The 18,168-nt window shown below is 46.6% G+C and overlaps 3 protein-coding genes across 4 annotated transcripts; 1 reads left to right on the plus strand and 2 right to left on the minus strand.

Moving 5' to 3' along the window:
- The first annotated feature begins 42 nt into the window (after nt 1–42).
- Nucleotides 43–5,077, plus strand: LOC120834371 (gastrin-releasing peptide receptor). Its single transcript, XM_040202329.2, has 3 exons — nt 43–2,060; nt 3,164–3,515; nt 3,931–5,077. The coding sequence occupies exons 1-3, from the start codon at nt 1,687–1,689 to the stop codon at nt 4,243–4,245; spliced, it is 1,041 nt and encodes a 346-aa protein (XP_040058263.2). The 5' UTR covers nt 43–1,686; the 3' UTR covers nt 4,246–5,077.
- Nucleotides 5,078–9,275: 4,198 nt separating this feature from the next.
- Nucleotides 9,276–12,569, minus strand: asb11 (ankyrin repeat and SOCS box containing 11). The gene is made up of 7 exons (XM_040202330.2): nt 12,372–12,569; nt 11,905–11,984; nt 11,711–11,818; nt 11,047–11,197; nt 10,836–10,970; nt 10,121–10,309; nt 9,276–10,017 (listed from the first exon to the last, which is right to left on the minus strand). Exons 1-7 carry the CDS (start codon nt 12,466–12,468, stop codon nt 9,893–9,895), a joined length of 885 nt encoding a protein of 294 aa, XP_040058264.2. The 5' UTR covers nt 12,469–12,569; the 3' UTR covers nt 9,276–9,892.
- A 546-nt stretch (nt 12,570–13,115) lies between these two features.
- piga (phosphatidylinositol glycan anchor biosynthesis, class A) lies at nt 13,116–18,012 on the minus strand. 2 transcript variants are annotated; one of them, XM_078090270.1, is made up of 8 exons: nt 17,758–17,891; nt 16,942–17,253; nt 16,780–16,870; nt 16,435–16,705; nt 16,180–16,312; nt 15,363–15,495; nt 14,491–14,697; nt 13,116–13,918 (listed from the first exon to the last, which is right to left on the minus strand). In XM_078090270.1, the coding sequence occupies exons 3-8, from the start codon at nt 16,825–16,827 to the stop codon at nt 13,619–13,621; spliced, it is 1,092 nt and encodes a 363-aa protein (XP_077946396.1). In that variant the 5' UTR covers nt 16,828–16,870; nt 16,942–17,253; nt 17,758–17,891; the 3' UTR covers nt 13,116–13,618. The 2 variants fall into 2 exon arrangements, with proteins under 2 accessions (XP_077946396.1, XP_040058256.2); XM_040202322.2 differs by having other exon boundaries at nt 16,780–17,253; nt 17,758–18,012.
- Nucleotides 18,013–18,168: the final 156 nt, after the last annotated feature.

The following is an 18,168-nucleotide window of genomic DNA, read 5'->3' on the forward strand; positions in this document are numbered from 1 at the left end:
AATTACCGATGTTGTTGTGGCTGCAGGGAATCACTTATTGCCGTCTATTGATCACATTCTAATTTGTACTTTTTACACAAGGAGCCTACTGTACAACTTTATTTTACAGTAACACGATCTATACTTACAAAACACATACAAAACACAAAACAATCTCATAAAATAAAACATTATGCATCACTCTCTTTAAAATTACTAAACACATGAGTATTCAGAAGTATCACAGTTAGCAGATAACACACCGCTCTACAGCTTTATTCGTTTCCAAGATGATTAAAATGGTTTTCTGAGAGAAGTTTGTGCCACATTTTAAATTGAAATAAGTTTTTTATCAATTCTAGAGATAAAAAGCGGATGAATGCCAAGCAAAGGTCATTATGAATTACCATTGGAAAAGACGGAAGGTGCATTCATATTGAAGAAAGAATTTTCTATTTTTTTATTTTCTATTTTTTCTAAATGGAAGGACACGGATGATGGAGAGAGCTGCGGTGTCGAGGAGGTCGACTCTTCATCACAGGAGAACATGCATTCAGAGATCTGAAATATATAGTTTGGTTCAAGGCGGTTGATACATAATACTGGAATTATCCGGCAGTGGAATAAGCAGCAGCTTTCAGAGTGTGTTCTTGGTAACGAGGTCACATGAAAGTCTGTATCGAGTCCAAGCAGCATTTGTACTTTGAAGGCCGTTTTTCTCAGAAGTTCCACTTTTATTTTTTGGTGGGGGGGGGACACTTTTAAGAACTACCAGCCATTTTGTTCTTTGAAATCAAATTTGGCAACAAAAGACTCTGGAAAATTGGTTTAAGTCATGTTTGGAGAAGCATATTTTCATCTCTGTTATCTAATGCTTTGATACGGAAAAACTGAATTAGCATTTATATTAGAAAATGATTTTGAGCCTAATTGGCATCTGCGCAAACAACAAATAAGGACCTTTAACAAAGTATCGATTTTTGACATTTTGAACACAAAAAACACACATTTTGACCTTTTAAGAGACCTCTGAAGGTCACTAATATGATGGTGGTGCTTTTACTCTTTCACTTTATTTACCGATTATCTATTTTAAAATGTTTTACAATGACAAACACACAAAATATGTAATAATATACATCGTTGTAAAGAATTACACAAATGTAACTGACGCAGAAGGACAACAGTAATCAGGGGCCGTCACCCCCACTCGCCCTAAACAGCAAACAATCGATTTGCAGGGGACATCAGCGGCCTGAGGAATGTGTTTATGTGGATTGACATTGTTTTTACACAAAGAATGATGAGACTTATATAGTGAATACTGTTGTGAGAACAGCGACCACCTGAAGATGTCCTCTTCCAATGCAACTGTCTCTAAAAACAAGATCATATTTTACTGTAATGGGCCCTTTGATAATTTACAAATCCAGCATACCTCTTTCCAGCTACTTCCACTGATGCACACTGTGATACCTCCCAATCACATCCAGGGAAATCCTGGTGTAACTCCGGACTCTGCAGAACATTTGTGAAAATCTGTACCACTCCCCCCCCCCCCCCCCCTCCACACTGCTATTGATCTGTCGCGCGCAAAATGCCGCGCGCCGCAGCGGGAGGTCCCATCGCTTATAAAGTCGCTGCAGGACGCAGCGGGCTCTCCTGGTGAAACCAGCCCGTCCCTCCCTGCCGAACCTCGCCCTCGTTATGAGCCCGGAGGACAGCGCGGCTCCGGTCCTCAACGTGTCCACAGAGGAGCCTCGGCACTACAACATCTGGCTTCCCGGCATCCCGGTCGCCGCCGTCTACGGGATCGTCATCGTCGTGGGTCTGGTGGGGAACGTCACGCTGATGAGGACGTGTCTGACGGTGAAGTCCATGCGGACGGTGCCCAACTTGTTCCTGTCCAGTCTGGCTCTGGGGGACGTGCTGCTGCTGGTCACCTGCGCCCCGGTGGACGCGAGCCGCTACCTGGTGGACGAGTGGCTGTTCGGCCGCGTGGGGTGCAAGTTGATCCCGTTCATCCAGCTCACCTCCGTGGGAGTCTCCGTGTTCACCCTCACTGCGCTCTCCGCGGACCGGTAGGCTCCACTTACGCGTCTGGGCATGTTTTTAGAAATAAGTACTTAAATACTTATCTTCTGGTTTGTTTAGATGAGCCTCTGTTGTTTAAAACAATGCATCAACGTGGTGGGTGGAAAACATCCTCATGTTCTCTCTTCACTTTCAACCTCAAAGTCGAAAACTGACTGATTTCACCATTTCTATTCAGTTGGGGAATTTACAGACTACGTTTTGAGTACATTTCAGTAATTTCTTTTAAAATGTATATCACAAAACAGAAAGTTGACAAAAACAGACAAATGTTTTTCCTTATTGAATAAGTCCCCCTGTGACTGTTTTCTCAAGCCGCAGCCCCCAGAAACATATTTATTTTGCCCCCTGTTGATATTGTGATAAATGCTAATTGGCCTCACGGCATTTCGAATTTATAAAAATAATGAAGACAGGCAAATTTCCTTGTATTAGACATTTAAAAAAATAACCGTTTTACAACATTTTCTTTTTCTTGTTTGTACAGTTGGACAAACACGATCGTACAAACAATAAATCTTGTTTGTACGATTGTACGCTTTTTAAAGTTATATCAGAAATTTCTTTCCAGTTCGAATGATTATTTCATTTAAGCTCTCATTTAAGAGTGTCCCAACTGTTCCAGGGAGGAAAATGCGTACATTTAACAATATTGTGCCTTTTACATTTTGGTTTAGATGCTGCTCCTTCTCATACAGAATGCATTTTAAAGCAATAAAGGAATATAGATGCATGAGTTTCAGTGTTTTTGTTGTTTTAATCTGTTGGCCGCTGCAAACAGCTCTTAGTGCCTTCACACAAAATGTAATACCTGAGATAAAGAAATCATCCTCCATTACCTGTAACTCATCCGAGCCATTTTTATGTGTATTATATGTATATGTGTTTTTCTATCTCTGACCTACGTCCAGATAAGGTTTCAAAGCTTATCCGTCACAAAAACATTTTTCTTTTCTGCAGTGGCTTTTAAACCTGTGTTTGATGAAGAAATTATAACGAGGTGATCCGTTGAGTTCATCCTGAGAGGATCGGTCTCTCCACACGTCGGGGGGGGGGGAAAACGGTGTCAGCGATGCTCTTCTGTGTCCAGGTACAAAGCCATCGTCCGACCTCTGGACATCCAGCAGTCCAGCGCTACGCTCGGCTTCTGTCTTCGAGTGGGCGCCATCTGGCTGCTCTCTGTGACTCTGGCCATTCCCGAGGCCGTCTTCTCCGACCTGCACACCTTCACCACCAGCTACAGCAATGAGACGTTTGTGACCTGTGCGCCTTACCCCCACGCCGGGGAGATGCACCCCAAAATCCACTCCACCGCCTCCTTCTTCGTCTTCTACGTCATCCCGCTCCTGGTCATATCTGTCTATTACTTCTTCATCGCTCGCAGTCTGATCAGGAGCTCGATGGACGTCCCTGCTGAAGGACACCTTCATCTCCAGAAACAGGTCTGATTGCAGGGTCCTTTCAATTTGTTCATCTCATTTACACACCTCTCTCTAAACTATGTATTTACATAGTAAATGATGATGATACAGATCAGACTATCACGATAGATCTTTAGTCATAAACCAACCCTGTAACTATTTAAATGTTAATCTAATTAGGGGGTTAAATGAAAAAAAGGATGACCAATTTGATTTGGATGTTTTTGGAAGACGGATGTTAGCAATCGGTACAATAAGTTGCCGAACAAGCAGCAAACTCAAAGAAGGAACATAATTAAACGTTTCCATTGTTGTAAAATGAGGCGTTTTGCTGGCAGAGAAGACTAATGTGTTGGTGGAAAAGCACCACGAAGGTCCATGAGTGTCTGTTAAATGGTAGAAGCCCGTCTCTTTCCTCTCTCTTCTTTCCTGTCAGATCAAGTCCAGAAAGCGTCTGGCCAAAACCGTGCTGGTCTTTGTGGGTTTGTTTGCCGTCTGCTGGCTGCCGAGTCACGTGATCTACCTGTACCGCTCCTACCACTACGGCCAGGTGGACACCTCGCTGGGCCACTTCGTCGCCAGCGTCTGCGCCCGCGTGCTGGCCTTCGCCAACTCCTGCGTGAACCCCTTCGCCCTCTACCTGATGAGCAAGCGCTTCAGCAAACACTTCAACCAGCAGCTGGCGTGCTGCACTTCTCCCAGACGCCTGTACAGCCAAAGCAGCGGCAGCACAAACATAACCACCGTCTGACGCCATCAGCGCGTTGCACGGACCTCATGGCGGCCCACGCTTCAGCACGTGACCTTGTTTCACGCATGTTTACCTCTGATTTGGGCATTTGAAATGGAAACTGTTGTAATCATTTGGCCTTGAATGTCTTAATAGTTCATTTATCTTTCTGTTTTCATTAGAAAGTCACAACAGAAAAGTGGCCACAAAATGACGAGCTTGATAAAACACAATGTTCAATGTTGTTAACTGCTGCTTCGTAGAAGTGTTGACCTCCTGCAAATTGTTTGTCAAATGTTAAATCACTACAATTGTCAAATGTCACATTTTGTACGGAGAGATGGTTCTGTTGAATTATATTTGTGAGTTGATTGTGTGTTGGTTGGCTATTCTTATTTATGGATAAAATAATTTGGTCATTTATATGTTTTTCAATGTGCAATATAGACCACAAGCAGATCTTTTTTGCAATAGTGAGTGAAATATTATTTTTTCACAGTGAAAGGAAAAAGATGAAAGAAGAATATTCACACACTGTGGATATTTTGCATTTTTAGTCATGCGTAGCTGCCGGCCGTCCACATCTCAAAAGCTCTTGGACGTATTGCCATGAGATCTGAAAGCGGTGGATTACTCAAACTGTCATTGATTCATTTTGTGACGACTAATGGTTTAAGCTTGAGTGACGTGGTAGCAGTTTAACAGTGTAGTGTGACAATTACATAAATAACGTGCAATTCACAGAACTGCGGTGTACACTTGTTGTTTTATTATGGTCCTCACTTGGAAAATATTGCTATTTATGTTGAGTTGATCTTTGAGCTGCAACTAAATAAAAAGTGATGTGAATGGATGTGAAACCCAGATGGGATTCTGTCTCCGTGCTGCATTTCTCTCTACAGTGAGACACTGCTGCACATCTGACCTTTAAACATGGAGCAACGCGTGAAGTGAATGAAGCTCAATACTGAGGCATTATATCCTTTGAACCATGAATATAATGTCGTAGTAAATTCCCTTTGTATTGAATCTATAACCTACAAACTCGCTGTGAACTGTGGCGTCAAAGCAAATGTCGACATTCATGTTGCTTAACCCAGAGGGCCCTCTGTTTTCAACACGGTCAGAGGCGGCTCTGTAGATGAAAGAGTTGGTCACAGGTAGAGCATGTGTGCGCTGACTCTAAAGAGGAGCACGCAGAATCACAACATACAGTGGATCCCGCTTTCAAAATCTGCTGCTGAAGGCCGAGGCTTTTCTTCGCTGTTTGGATGAAGGCACGTCAAGTTAAATCAGATCAAATACGATTTTCTCAGGGCTTCGTGGAGGTGACCTTTCAGGGTGACATTTGAAGACCGGAAATTAATTTCCCTTCAGCGGTGCCGCCTTCAAAACCCAGTCCATCGCTCAGTTCATCAGATCCCCTTTTTGTTTCCCTGCTGCTTTCAACATGTCACATGTACTGTGCTTGAGTCTGCCTCCTCCTTCAATGTCTCAGATTTGACAGCGCGTCTCAATCTGGCAAAATCCCTGACAGGTCTTCTTTTCTTTTTTTTAAAATCTATTTTGAAAGTCAGAAAACCGATGGTATAAAAGACTGTGGTCCTTGAAGACAATTCAGCGAGTTAAGGTTGGTTGGACCTCTCTGGGAACCGTCACCTTATCGTGGTGGAGAGGTTTGTGTGTCCCTATGAACCTGAGGGCTGTGTTGTCGGGAGCCTTGTGCTCCTGGTAGGGTTACCCTTGGCAAAGTGGTCTCAGGCGAGGGGCCAGACTAAGAATGGTTCAAAACCCCCATGAAAAAACGGAAGAGGGAAGGAGTTACCCGGCCCGGAGGAAGCCCGGGGCCCCCATTTGGAGCCAGGCCCAGATGGAGGGCCCGACAGCGAGCGTCTGGTGGCCGGGTTTACCGCGGAGCCCGGCCGGGCACAGCCCGAAGGAGTGACGCGGCAGCCCAACACTCTACTCCCCATGGGCTCACCACCTGTGGAGGAAACCGATGGGGTCGGGTGCGCTGCTACAAGGGTGGCAGTGACAGTGGGGGGTCTAGACGGAACAGACCTGGGCGGCAGATGCTGGCTCTGGGGACGTGGAACGTAACCTCTCTGGGGGGGAAGGAGCCGGAGCTTGTGCGGGAGGTGGAGCGTTATCAGTTGGATCTGGTGGGGCTTACCTCTACGCACAGCCTCGGCTCTGGAACCAAACTCCTGGATAGGGGGTGGACTCTATTCTACTCCGGAGTGGCCCATGGTGTGAGGCGCCAGGCGGGTGTGGGGATACTCATAAGTCCCCGGCTGAGTGCTGCTACATTGGAGTTTACCCCAGTGGACAAAAGGGTCGCCTCCCTACGCCTTCGGGTGGTGGGGGGGAAAACTCTGACTGTTGTCTGTGCATATGCACCAAACAGCAGCTCAGAGTATTCGGCCTTTTTGGAGACCCTGAATGGAGTCCTGCATGGGGCTCCTGTAGGGGACTCCATAGTCCTACTGGGAGACTTCAATGCGCACGTGGGCGACGATGGAGATAACTGGAGAGGCGTGATTGGGAGGAATGGCCTCCCTGATCTGAACCCGAGCGGGTGTTTGTTACTGGACTTCTGTGCTAGTCACGGATTGTCCATAACAAACACCATGTTCGAACATAAGGATGTTCATAAGTGTACGTGGTACCAGAGCACCCTAGGCCAAAGATCAATGATCGATTTTGTAATCGTATCGTCTGATCTGAGGCCGCATGTTCTGGACACTCGGGTAAAGAGAGGGGCAGAGCTGTCAACTGATCACCATCTGGTTGTGAGCTGGGTCAGAGGATGGGGGAAGACTCGGGACAGACCCGGTAAACCCAAGCGTGTAGTGAGGGTGAACTGGGAACGTCTGGAGGAGGCCCCGGTCCAAAAGATTTTCAACTCACACCTCCGGCGGAGCTTCTCTCACATTCCTGTGGAGGTAGGGGACATTGAACCAGAGTGGTCTATGTTCAAAACCTCCATTGCTGAAGCCGCGGCGGTGAGTTGTGGCCTCAAGGTCTTAGGTGCATCAAGGGGCGGTAACCCTCGAACTCCGTGGTGGACACCGGTGGTCAGGGAAGCCGTCCGACTGAAGAAGGAGGCCTTCCGGGTTATGATATCCGGTGGGACTCCAGAGGCAGTTGCAGTGTACCGACAGGCTCGAAGGGCAGCAGCCTCTGCCGTGATGGAGGCAAAGCAGCGAGTATGGGAGGAGTTCGGGGTAACTATGGAGAAGGACTTTCGGTCGGCACCAAAGTGTTTTTGGAAGACCATCCGGCACCTCAGGAGGGGGAAACGGGGAACCATCCAAGCTGTGTACAGTAAGGATGGGACCCTGTTGACCGCGACTGAGGAGGTTATCGGGCGGTGGAAGGAACACTTTGAGGAACTCCTGAATCCAACTACTACGCCCTCTTTGGTGGAGGCGGAGCTGGAGGCGGAGGAGGGATCATCGTCAATTAGCCTGGTGGAAGTCACTGAGGTAGTCAAACAACTCCACAGTGGCAAAGCCCCGGGGATTGATGAGATCCGTCCAGAGATGCTAAAAGCAATGGGTGTTGGGGGGTTGTCTTGGATGACACGCCTCTTCAACATTGCGTGGAAGTCTGGGACAGTGCCAAAAGAGTGGCAGATCGGGGTGGTGGTACCCCTCTTTAAAAAGGGGGACCAGAGAGTGTGTGCCAATTACAGGGGTATCACACTACTCAGCCTCCCGGGTAAAGTCTACTCTAAGGTGCTGGAAAGGAGGGTTCGGCCGATAGTCGAACCAAGGATTGAAGAGGAACAATGCGGTTTTCGTCCTGGTCGTGGAACAACGGACCAGCTCTTCACTCTTTCCAGGATCATAGAGGGGGCTTGGGAGTATGCTCAACCAGTCTACATGTGTTTTGTGGACTTGGAGAAGGCGTATGACCGGGTCCCCCGAGAGATACTGTGGGAGGTGCTGCGGGAGTACGGGGTGAGGGGGTCCTTGCTTGGGGCCATCCAATCCTTGTACGCCCAAAGCGAGAGCTGTGTTCGGGTGCTCGGCAGTAAGTCGAAGGCGTTTCCGGTGGGGGTTGGCCTTCGCCAGGGCTGCGCCTTGTCACCAATCTTGTTTGTGGTCTTCATGGACAGGATATCGAGGCGTAGTCGGGGGGAGGAGGGTCTACAGTTCGGGGGGCTGCGGATCTCATCGCTGCTTTTTGCAGATGATGTGGTCCTGATGGCATCTTCCGTCTGTGACCTCCAACTCTCACTGGAGCGTTTCGCAGTCGAGTGTGAAGCGGTCGGGATGAGGATTAGCACCTCTAAATCTGAGGCCATGGTTCTCAGCAGGAAACCGATGGATTGCCTACTCCAGGTAGGGAATGTGTCCTTACCCCAAGTGAAGGAGTTCAAGTACCTCGGGGTCTTGTTCACGAGTGAGGGGAAGATGGAGTGTGAGTTTGGCCGGAGAATCGGAGCAGCGGGGGCGGTATTGCACTCGCTTTACCGCACCGTTGTGACGAAAAGAGAGCTGAGCCGGAAGGCAAAGCTCTCGATCTACCGGTCAATCTTCGTTCCTACCCTCACCTATGGTCATGAAGGATGGGTCATGACCGAAAGAACTAGGTCACGGGTACAAGCGGCCGAAATGGGTTTCCTCAGGAGAGTGGCTGGCGTCTCCCTTAGGGATAGGGTGAGAAGCTCAGCCATTCGCGAGGAGCTCGGAGTAGAGCCGCTGCTCCTTTGCGTCGAAAGGAGCCAGTTGAGGTGGTTTGGGCATCTGGTGAGGATGCCCCCTGGGCGCCTCCCTAGGGAGGTGTTTCAGGCACGGCCAGCTGGGAAGAGGCCCCGGGGAAGACCCAGGACTAGGTGGAGAGATTATATCTCTGCACTGGCCTGGGAACGCCTTGGGATCCCCCAGTCAGAGCTGGTAGATGTGGCCCGGGAAAGGGAAGTTTGGGGTCCCCTGCTGGAGCTGTTGCCCCCGCGACCCGACCCCGGATAAGCGGTTGAAGATGGATGGATGGATGGAAGGTTGGTCGATAAGGATACTGACAGAATGTGGGGAGAGAGGATCCTCACTTTGGTGGATTTTATTGTATAGCAGCATATCTTTAAGGAGGATATCTACAGAAAGTTCTCAAATGACTGCAGATGTACTACATTAGGGATTCCAAATGACTATTTATAAACCACAATATCAACACTCAAGGCAACTGCACACAAATTAGACAGCGTCCCACAGACCAATTACGGAATTAGGAGCCAATTACAGATAAAACAGTAAAACACTCACAACTAAATGAAAACGCAGCTCCTATTGAGTGCATTCACGTAATAACAGAGGCACAGTGTGCAGAGCAGTGCAACTGTAGTGAGTCCACGACCTCAGGCAGAATACAAGATTACAATCATACTTATTAGAAAATACAGCACTTAAGTGGATACAGACATTTACACTTCTTCCTCACTTCCTTTCCACGCGAGGAGTCGGGGTGATTAGAAAGCGCGTCATTAAAAGTATAAAATGCAAAAACCTGATACATCACAGTTCCGGCTATATGAACGTTTCTGAACAATGCTTTTATCGAAGTCCCGTTCTCTCGGGTTAAACACATTCGTTCCACTTGGGAATGAGGGAAAAGGCACAAAGGGGCCGGAGGAGACACAGAGAGCCCCAGTAGCAGAGAAGGCTCATTTGTAGAGGAGAAAGTCCTTCATGCTGTGAGGGAGGAGGAGGCCAGTGGCTCTGTGGAGGCGACTTCTTCCCAGACTTCGGCGAATACACAACCGGCCGAGCTGACACAGAGAGCGGGGACCTGTGCGGGGATTTAAAAAAAAGAAAACAGACCAATGAAGTGTTGTAATGCCACAAACTAAATAAAACGGGTTTATGTACTCGCATGAATAGCAAGGCCACACCTTTTTTCTGTAGTGCATCTCTCACTGCGCTGTTTGGGGGGGACAGATCCAGGGGAGTCTTTCCCTCCGAGTTCCTACAACACTCATCAGCCCCGAAGTCCAGCAGGAGATCCACAACGTCGGCTCCTCCTGCTTGGACCGCCCCGTGCAGAGGACTGTCCTGCCCACACCCGATCCCAACATCCGCTCCTACAGGTGTACACACACACACACACACACACACACGCAGGGACGGTCAATCCGTACCCCTGACAGTACAGATAGTCCTTGTTCCATGTGCTCCGTAGGTAAACCACACATTCACACGTCATGAACCTTTGTCTGCTTTCCCATGTTTCATGGCGACAGTGTATTTCGACCGCTGTCGGTAAAACAAATTGCCCCTTGAGGAAATGAAAGGTCTGGAATCTGAATCGGACTCTAACGGAGACAAAACTGACAAATGATCTGATTTAGGGGAAGCATTTTTTCTATATGTTGTAACAAAGACGCTGAGAAGCTCTCTCATGTTTGAGTTATTGTCTTGTGCTACCATGTTACTTTTTTGTCCTTTTTTATTCAAATTGTGTAAAATTCTTGGTAGACTATAAACAAAGTCCTTCGGGTTAATGTGAGAAAACGGCAATGAAACCAAAACAAGGCAAGGATTTGATGTTTTGTTCACATTTCACTCTTAGAGGAACTAACAGATCGCTGTGACTTTTTCCTGACTGACCTGACTGCAGCAGCAGCCCTGCGCAGGCCGCGGCCCGCGCCATGCAGGCAGAGTACAGCGGCGTCCCCACCACAGGAAACTCCATGTCGATGGGGGCCCCATAGGACAGCAGCAGCTCCACACACTCATTGTGACCTGATGGAGGAACGACATCAGAGTCTGGCCACTGACCGATCCTGTCTTTACACCTAACACATGTTTGCACGCGCACCTTTCTTGGCGGCCTCATGGATGGGGGAGGCCAGCCGGCAGGGGCTGAGGACGGAGGCCCTGTGCTGCAACATGAGCCGGACACAAGCAGCACTGCCGCTGCTGCAGGAGTTGAACAGAGGTGTGGCGCCATCTGTCGATACTGTCTCCACCTACGTGGAGGTAGAGTAGGGTAACGTCTGTCCATCGGTTGCAACAACTAAACGCTAAATGACGGCCATATTCCAAGATGGCAAAGGCAGACATCACTGAAGTACAACGGCAGACATCACTGAAGTACAACGGCAGACATCACTGAAGTACATTTTACAGATTTTGGCAGCTCAGAAAAGGCCACAAAGTTCCTCACATAACTCATTCAAACCTGTAAATAGTTGTTGAAAGCTCAATGCTATTAATAAATGTGTATTCAGGTCCGAGACAAACTAGTGAAACAAAAAAAGGAGAGTTGTATATATGTTTAAGCTTCCATAGTAAAATTGTTGATGATGAAATTTGTGTTGCGTCAAAAAATGATGACATTTATGATTCTCCAAAATCTGCAGAATAAATAACTGAACTAGATATGATACCCAACTATTTACTTTTGTTCATTCCCAAAATAAACATAGTAAAAGGAAAAGACCAGGAAAAAACAGCAACAACGGAAAACCCAATGTTCTTACATTTGCACCATTCTCTAGCAGGAACTTGGCACAAGCGTAGTGGCCTCCGAGGCACGCCTCGTGGAGAGGAGACACTCTGTCCAGGGTGAGCGTGTCTACGTGGAAGCCCTGCAGGGGAGATCGGTGCAGAGAACAGTCAGAAACAACGGTGAATGTGCCGTGCGTCGCGTGCGCTCACCTGGGGAAAACACTACCTGGACGATGAGGCTCCTCAGGTGCAGCAGCCTCCCTTGGTAGGCGGCTTCATGGAGAGGAGTTCTGTCGGACCAGAAGTCTGAGACACAGAGAAGATCAGGAATGTCTCAACATTTAGAAAATAATCGGATGCGCTGAAGGCCCACTGCATCTATCTGTTCATTGTAATGTTAAGATGAGCTTATTTAAATACACGTTCATCCACTTTCTCAGGGTCACTCCAAACCCAAACACACTGAAAACTACAACCATCTGCTGCAGATCGCAGGCAAAAACACTTACATGCAAAGTTTGAGTAAAGAACCAAAGCACTATGAGAACTCTAAATGCACATACATGTAAAGCAAAACCACACTGACTCAAATACTCATTTTGGTATGAAGTAATCCAGTTGCTAATCTCATTTTCTCCAATATCACAACCAAAGTGAGCTGAGAGAGCTTAAAAAGATAAAGAAATAACTCACCAGCCATCAGCGAGTTGCATGCCAACCCCTGGTAGATGTACAAGGGCCTCTGCCAAGGTTGTGGGCAAAGGGAAACCTCTGTCTGAACATCAGCCATAGTGGAAAAGAAACAACAGAAGACTCCTCAAAGACGGTCCAGGACTTCAAGGCTGACACACAAAACCCGACGCCGGCCTTCCTCCCTCTTATCTGGGTCCTTGGCCACTTCCCCCACATTGCCATCTCCCGCCCACCCTCCCCCCAGACCAACGATACAGCCCACATACATAACAATGGATCTTTGGAAGGGCCTGTACTGATGATACAACCTCACCTGAGCACAAAGAAAATGTGCCTAAAACAGGTTCTGACCAGTTTCACTTCAGATATTTGGGTAAAAGAGTCAAAAAGAGTTTGTAATCCAGCTTCTGTTACTTACATACTTTCACCCCCAAAATTATTTTGCCACTTTCCCTAGAAAAAGGCTCAGCACAAAGGAATCTCACACAGTTTTGATGACTTTTTACGTTATTTGTTTTAGATCTCTCCACGTGAAGCGACGTGGTTCCAAGTTTCTTTCGCAATCACAACACAACGCAAATCTCCGTCAGTGGCTTTTAAGAGCCATGCCACCTGGTCTCTTTCCTACAGTTTCACAAATTTGTGTTTTGTCCGGCACTCTTCATTCCACAGAGCAGTATCACTTATCAGAAGATTCCGAGAAGGATGAAACTGTGTGGACAATCTCAATAAGACATACATGAATCATTAGAAAGTAGTGTTTATTTCCCAGTCTGAGAACAGCTGTGTTTAATAAATATGAAATTCTTAAATTATTAAAGGAGTGTTGATCATTTTAAAATCATACAAATAAACTCATTTGGCCATATCTATATACAGCTTTGCATAAACAGTGAATCTTTCCCACAAAAACACTGATTTATATAAAAGTATGCATCAAACCGAAGCCCGTTTATTGCTATCATGTTTCCCAGTAACAATAAAATCAAGCAGCCCTTTAATCCGTCTGGTCAGTTCAATTTATACCAAGTGTAATAAAAAGAAAAAGCTTATTGAAGGTCCCAGGAGTGGCACAGAATTCCATTTGAATGGTTTAAATATAAAAATAGCTAATTCAAAGTCTTGTTTTCACAAGAGGTCCCTTTTGATAAGTAAATGTAAACAATGTCCAGAGTTACCAGGAGCACATTCAGCATCCAGCCATGTTTATAAGTTGCCACCACAAAGAGAACACATGACTCCACGACTTATGGAGCGATTGCATCGTCGACATTCTTGGTTCTGCCGCTTGCTCCCACGGCATTTTTCAAATGAGCTCCGACTTCACCGGGCGGTTCGCGCCTCCACAGTCCGTGGCGGCCGGTAGCGTCCACGGCGACGTCCATGACCCGGTCCGGCACCCACCACTGCAGCAGCAGCAGGAATAGAAAGTCCAAAACGGCCACGAATGCAAAGATGGAGCCGGCCACGGGGCCACAGCGGGCCCTCAGTCTCCGCACGCGTCGGTCCAGGGGAAGCACCTCCTCTCCGGCTATGCGGTCGTACACCTTCGGAGGAACGCAGGACACAGAGGTCAATGGGAAGCCCCCGGCTGGGTGAACACTCATTTACATGCACAGAAAAAAACTGATTACAGTTGTAAAGGATGTTTACTGCTGTAACCCGGGACCTCCTTCTTACTGCAACTGCATTAGTAATACAAGATGCAGCTGCTTGATGACTTTAGCGTGTATTGTCAAAATAGTCCAGTGTTTTTCTACGGAACAGATTCATTTAGAATGTGCTTTGTGTCAGCTTCAGTTTTTTTTTGTTTCATGTCCATTTTAAACTTACAAATACGAATATCAGTATTTGTTAAGACGGCAAACAAAGACAAGAGTGATTGTTTTATTGAACACAACATTTGAGACATATGATTTAAGATGACTTTAAACCAGTTGCTTACATCCTACCCTTTAATCAAACATCTGATCAAACACCCCGAAACTAAAGCTTCAGCAGTAGCTCGCATTGTTTTGTAAAATAATTAAAGCTGAAAGAAGAAGGCGGGAAGAACATGCCAAAGAACGAAGAAAAGGCAATTGAAAGGAACAGCAGGTTTCGGCAATAGAGAATTTACCTTCTCGGTCCTCTCGGCAACGTTTCTCCAGGTGTAGAGCTTTTGCACACGAGCGTGGATGGAGGCGGGGGAGGGGACCGTCCCTGAGCGCTGCCGGGCAATGACCGTCTCCAGACCGTCACATAAGCCCCGCACAGAAGCCTCACACATGGTAATCAGCTCCTCAGGCAGCACCTCCGGAATGCCCCCTACACGAGTGCTAACCACCTGAACAATAAAACAACAACTCGATGTAGACACACATAAATAAGACGTGCGTTAATGTGTGTTTCCTACTCAACTTTGCTGGCTCCATCAGTCCGTGGTGGACTTTTAATTAATTCTATGTCAGTATTGGATAATGGTCACTATTAGCTATGGCCCATTTTTTCCTTTATGAATGGAAAACCCTATTTTAAGCGGTGCAATGAGATGGGGTTGAGCAGCCTCCTGCATGCACACACCCACAGGAAATCTGTGGCAAGAACACTTCAACATCCTATTCAGATGAAAGGGGCAGTTTCTGTAAAACTGGTTGGTTTGAAATTAGGAAATAGTCTTTTGTTGTCTTTTGTTACCATTTTGTAGCCATTAAATAGTTGAACGTGTTATTTACAAAGTAATCGGAGGTTGATCATAGTTTGTATCGCGAAAAATAGTGAAATCAAAAGTTAAGGACAAAATAATAAAGGGTTAAAGTTGTTGAAAGTAAAATGTAAAAATGCTGCTATAGGAAACATTGCCTCTAATGTTCAAAAGTATCAAGATTATCACATCCATCTAACACTACGCGGCCATCAATTTACTTCTCTCCAGCAGAGGGTGCTACCACTAAAACCTCCGAGTTGCCTTGTAATTTAACTCCTTGAACTATTGTGTGAATGCCAACACACCTGCAGTCCACAGCTGGCTCCCTCCACAATGGCCATGCAGAACGCTTCGGTGAGAGACGTGTTGAGGAAGATGTGACCCTGCACCAGAACTCCACGAACATCTTTATGCTCCAACGCCCCGAGCAGACGGACCCTGAGAGGAACCAATTCAAAGAGGAGCACAAATAATACAGTAGGTAAAATGCCCTGTGAACGGGGAAACTGGCTTATCTGGTTGGGAAAGTGGTAAAAAATAATTCCAAATACACCATTTTTAATCAGAACTCAAGATAGAAGTAGTTGAAGAGAGGAAGACTTGGCTTCCTTCTCTTCTATGTTGAGAGTTGCACTACAAGTGATGAAGATGGGCTGAAGTGCCACTGAGCATTTCAATTATCCTGGAAACAGGAGTTTAGGAGGAGGAGTTAGAGTATGTGGGGGAAGAGTCCTGATTAACTTACTTATAAGGGAAAAATAACAATTCACTATAGCTACAATTATTTCTGAACATTATATCTAACTATAAAGCAAGGCCGAGTGCCGTTTGTGTGTTTTACTTTCCACTTCTTCGCTGCACTGCTGCTCGTGGTTAAACTTTACGTTTTCAACTGTAAATGCAAAAATCAAGATGATCATTTTCGCTCCTTGATTCTACAGCCACAGGCGAGATGTACTCTTACAAGCCATGTCCACTTGCATCTAGATCATTTTCCCCTCTAGATCATACACTCCCACTTCTTTGGGGTCAACAAGCGATAAGCAGTTGGCTATTACAGAGAGAAAGTCCCAAAAAAGGTTTTAGTGGTACCCCTAAAAAAAAGCATTCATCCAGCAGCACCTGTCGTGTAGTTGGTATTTCTCCCTCACTTCCTCCAGCACGAGTCTTTTCGGCCCTTCTCCACCAATTAGAAAGTGCAGATCCGGATGCTTAAGGCAGAGCTCCGGGATTATTCCACCAAGAAGATCGATTCCTTAAGAGGAAGAAAATATGAACAGTTGTTTAGACGATGATGATGCAATACATACTTAAAGCTGATTACAGCATGACTGATGCTGAATGTACTGTTTATGTTGCTGATACTAATAGTAATACCTTTGCGGTACACAAGGCGGCTGACCACAACAATGGTGATCCTGTCGTCATGGCGCTGGGAGGGGTCGGGGGTGAAGTCCGTGGGGTCAACAGCGTTGGGAATAACAGATACTATCTCTGGGTTGAGGGCTGCACGGAGCACGGTGTTCTCCTTACTGGTGTACGACACGCACACAGTGTGGTTGGTGTCGCACAGCGACACGGTCAGAAGCTTGTTGGTCAGCACGGAACTCACATCAGCAAAGCCGAAGAGAGAGTGGTCAGTGAAGACCTGCAAAGGATAACGCGCTTTAGGTTTATCTCCACATATGATTTTGAGACTCGGCACGTAATAAGTTAATTTACCGTGTTAAGGCCCATGGTCTTGGCGTGGAACAGTGCATCATGTCCCATAGCGGAGAACGAGCTGTGAGCGTGCACCACTGTGATGCGCTCCCTTACAAAAACACAGCGCATCAGTGGGAGACTGTGGAAGCAAGTGGTGGCTGTGGACTGGTTGTACATCACCTGCAGGGGGAGGTAGTAGACCTTCAGTCCGTTGGTCAGGTGCCGGACTCCCTTCCTCCTGCCGTAGGCGTGCGTGACAATCACCACCTTGTGTCCATTTTCAATCAAACACTGAGATAGCTGGTAAATGTGACTCTCTACTCCTCCCATATTCGGATAGAAGAAGTCAGACACCATGCAGATGTTGTGCTTCCTGCTGGGCACGGCGGCAGCGTCTTTAGGGGCTCCACAGACTCTCGGGGGGGTTGAAGGGTCATTCACGGCATGGGATCTCCTCCGTTGGCCCATCGTAGACAGCTTGTGTGCACCTCACTGAAATGAGTTTAGTCAATGGTTAGTTTTTAAACAGCAGGAGTCATTTGGGTATTTTTCTTCACAAAAGGTTTCAGCATTCCCCTTTTTCCAAATGTAGCTCGTTTCTGTTAAATGCCATCATAAATTCTATATTTTGGGGTTTCAGCTATTTATTTCGCTTTTGTTCGGGAGTTGTTTGGTTTTCTCTGAGTCGAAGGTGACGGTGACTGGAGGTTATTTGCTTTTATTGAATCTCGACCAACATTGTAAAACTCACACATAATTAGGTTATAAATCTTAACAAACAACAATCTCGCAAATCAGCACAAACCACACTCTTCGGAGATTAACGGTATCTGCTGTAATGTCAACGTTATCTATATATTAGCCAACTCTTCAAAGCTACATTGACGTAACGTGAGTAAATCATCCATTAGCATCAAGCTAACCGGCTGCGTTCACATTTAACCACTTTACAGATATGAAAGCAGGTGGGTTCTCTATATGTGGGAATTGTCTTACCGTGGACAAAATGTCAACCCTGTCGCAGCCTATGAGAATACCCAGAAATCATTTTCAGATTTAGATTCATTTCTCCTCGCGAGCTCTGAGGTAGAAACCAGTTACCCGCCTGTAGCACTTCCTGGTGTGTGACTGCGTCACACGCAATGACGTAATGATTCTCGCATGGGGCTCTCGTGCACATCCGCCGTAGGGCCGTTTGAGGTTTTCATTTGTCATTGTACAGCACGGAGACCCCACGGAATTTGGATTATACTCCTAATTTTCCACATAGGAACGAAAACAAAGAACGAGGACTAGCATAGTATGTGGAGGGCGCAGGATGAGTTAAGGAGTGCGGGGGAAATATGCTGTTATGAAGTCCACTTCTCTCATTCCGTAGATGTGTTTTGTATTGCAATTTCCCCGTAG

The sequence above is a fragment of the Gasterosteus aculeatus genome, chromosome 16 (assembly GCF_964276395.1).
Source record: "Gasterosteus aculeatus chromosome 16, fGasAcu3.hap1.1, whole genome shotgun sequence".
Classification (NCBI taxonomy): domain Eukaryota; kingdom Metazoa; phylum Chordata; class Actinopteri; order Perciformes; family Gasterosteidae; genus Gasterosteus; species Gasterosteus aculeatus.

Coding starts and splice junctions, on each gene's coding strand:
- LOC120834371 (XM_040202329.2), top strand. CDS start 1,687: ATGAGCCCGGAGGACAGCGCGGCTCCGGTCCTCAACGTGTCCACAGAG. Junction 2,061..3,163: donor ACTGCGCTCTCCGCGGACCG/GTAGGCTCCACT, acceptor TTCTGTGTCCAG/GTACAAAGCCATCGTCCGAC. Junction 3,516..3,930: donor ACCTTCATCTCCAGAAACAG/GTCTGATTGCAG, acceptor CTTTCCTGTCAG/ATCAAGTCCAGAAAGCGTCT.
- asb11 (XM_040202330.2), bottom strand. CDS start 12,468: ATGGCTGATGTTCAGACAGAGGTTTCCCTTTGCCCACAACCTTGGCAG. Junction 11,985..12,371: donor ATGCAACTCGCTGATGGCTG/GTGAGTTATTTC, acceptor TCTGTGTCTCAG/ACTTCTGGTCCGACAGAACT. Junction 10,310..10,835: donor AGGGCTGCTGCTGCAGTCAG/GTCAGTCAGGAA, acceptor GTACACCTGTAG/GAGCGGATGTTGGGATCGGG.
- piga (XM_040202322.2), bottom strand. CDS start 17,229: ATGGGCCAACGGAGGAGATCCCATGCCGTGAATGACCCTTCAACCCCC. Junction 16,313..16,434: donor CCGCCTTGTGTACCGCAAAG/GTATTACTATTA, acceptor CTTCCTCTTAAG/GAATCGATCTTCTTGGTGGA. Junction 15,496..16,179: donor AAATACCAACTACACGACAG/GTGCTGCTGGAT, acceptor GGTTCCTCTCAG/GGTCCGTCTGCTCGGGGCGT.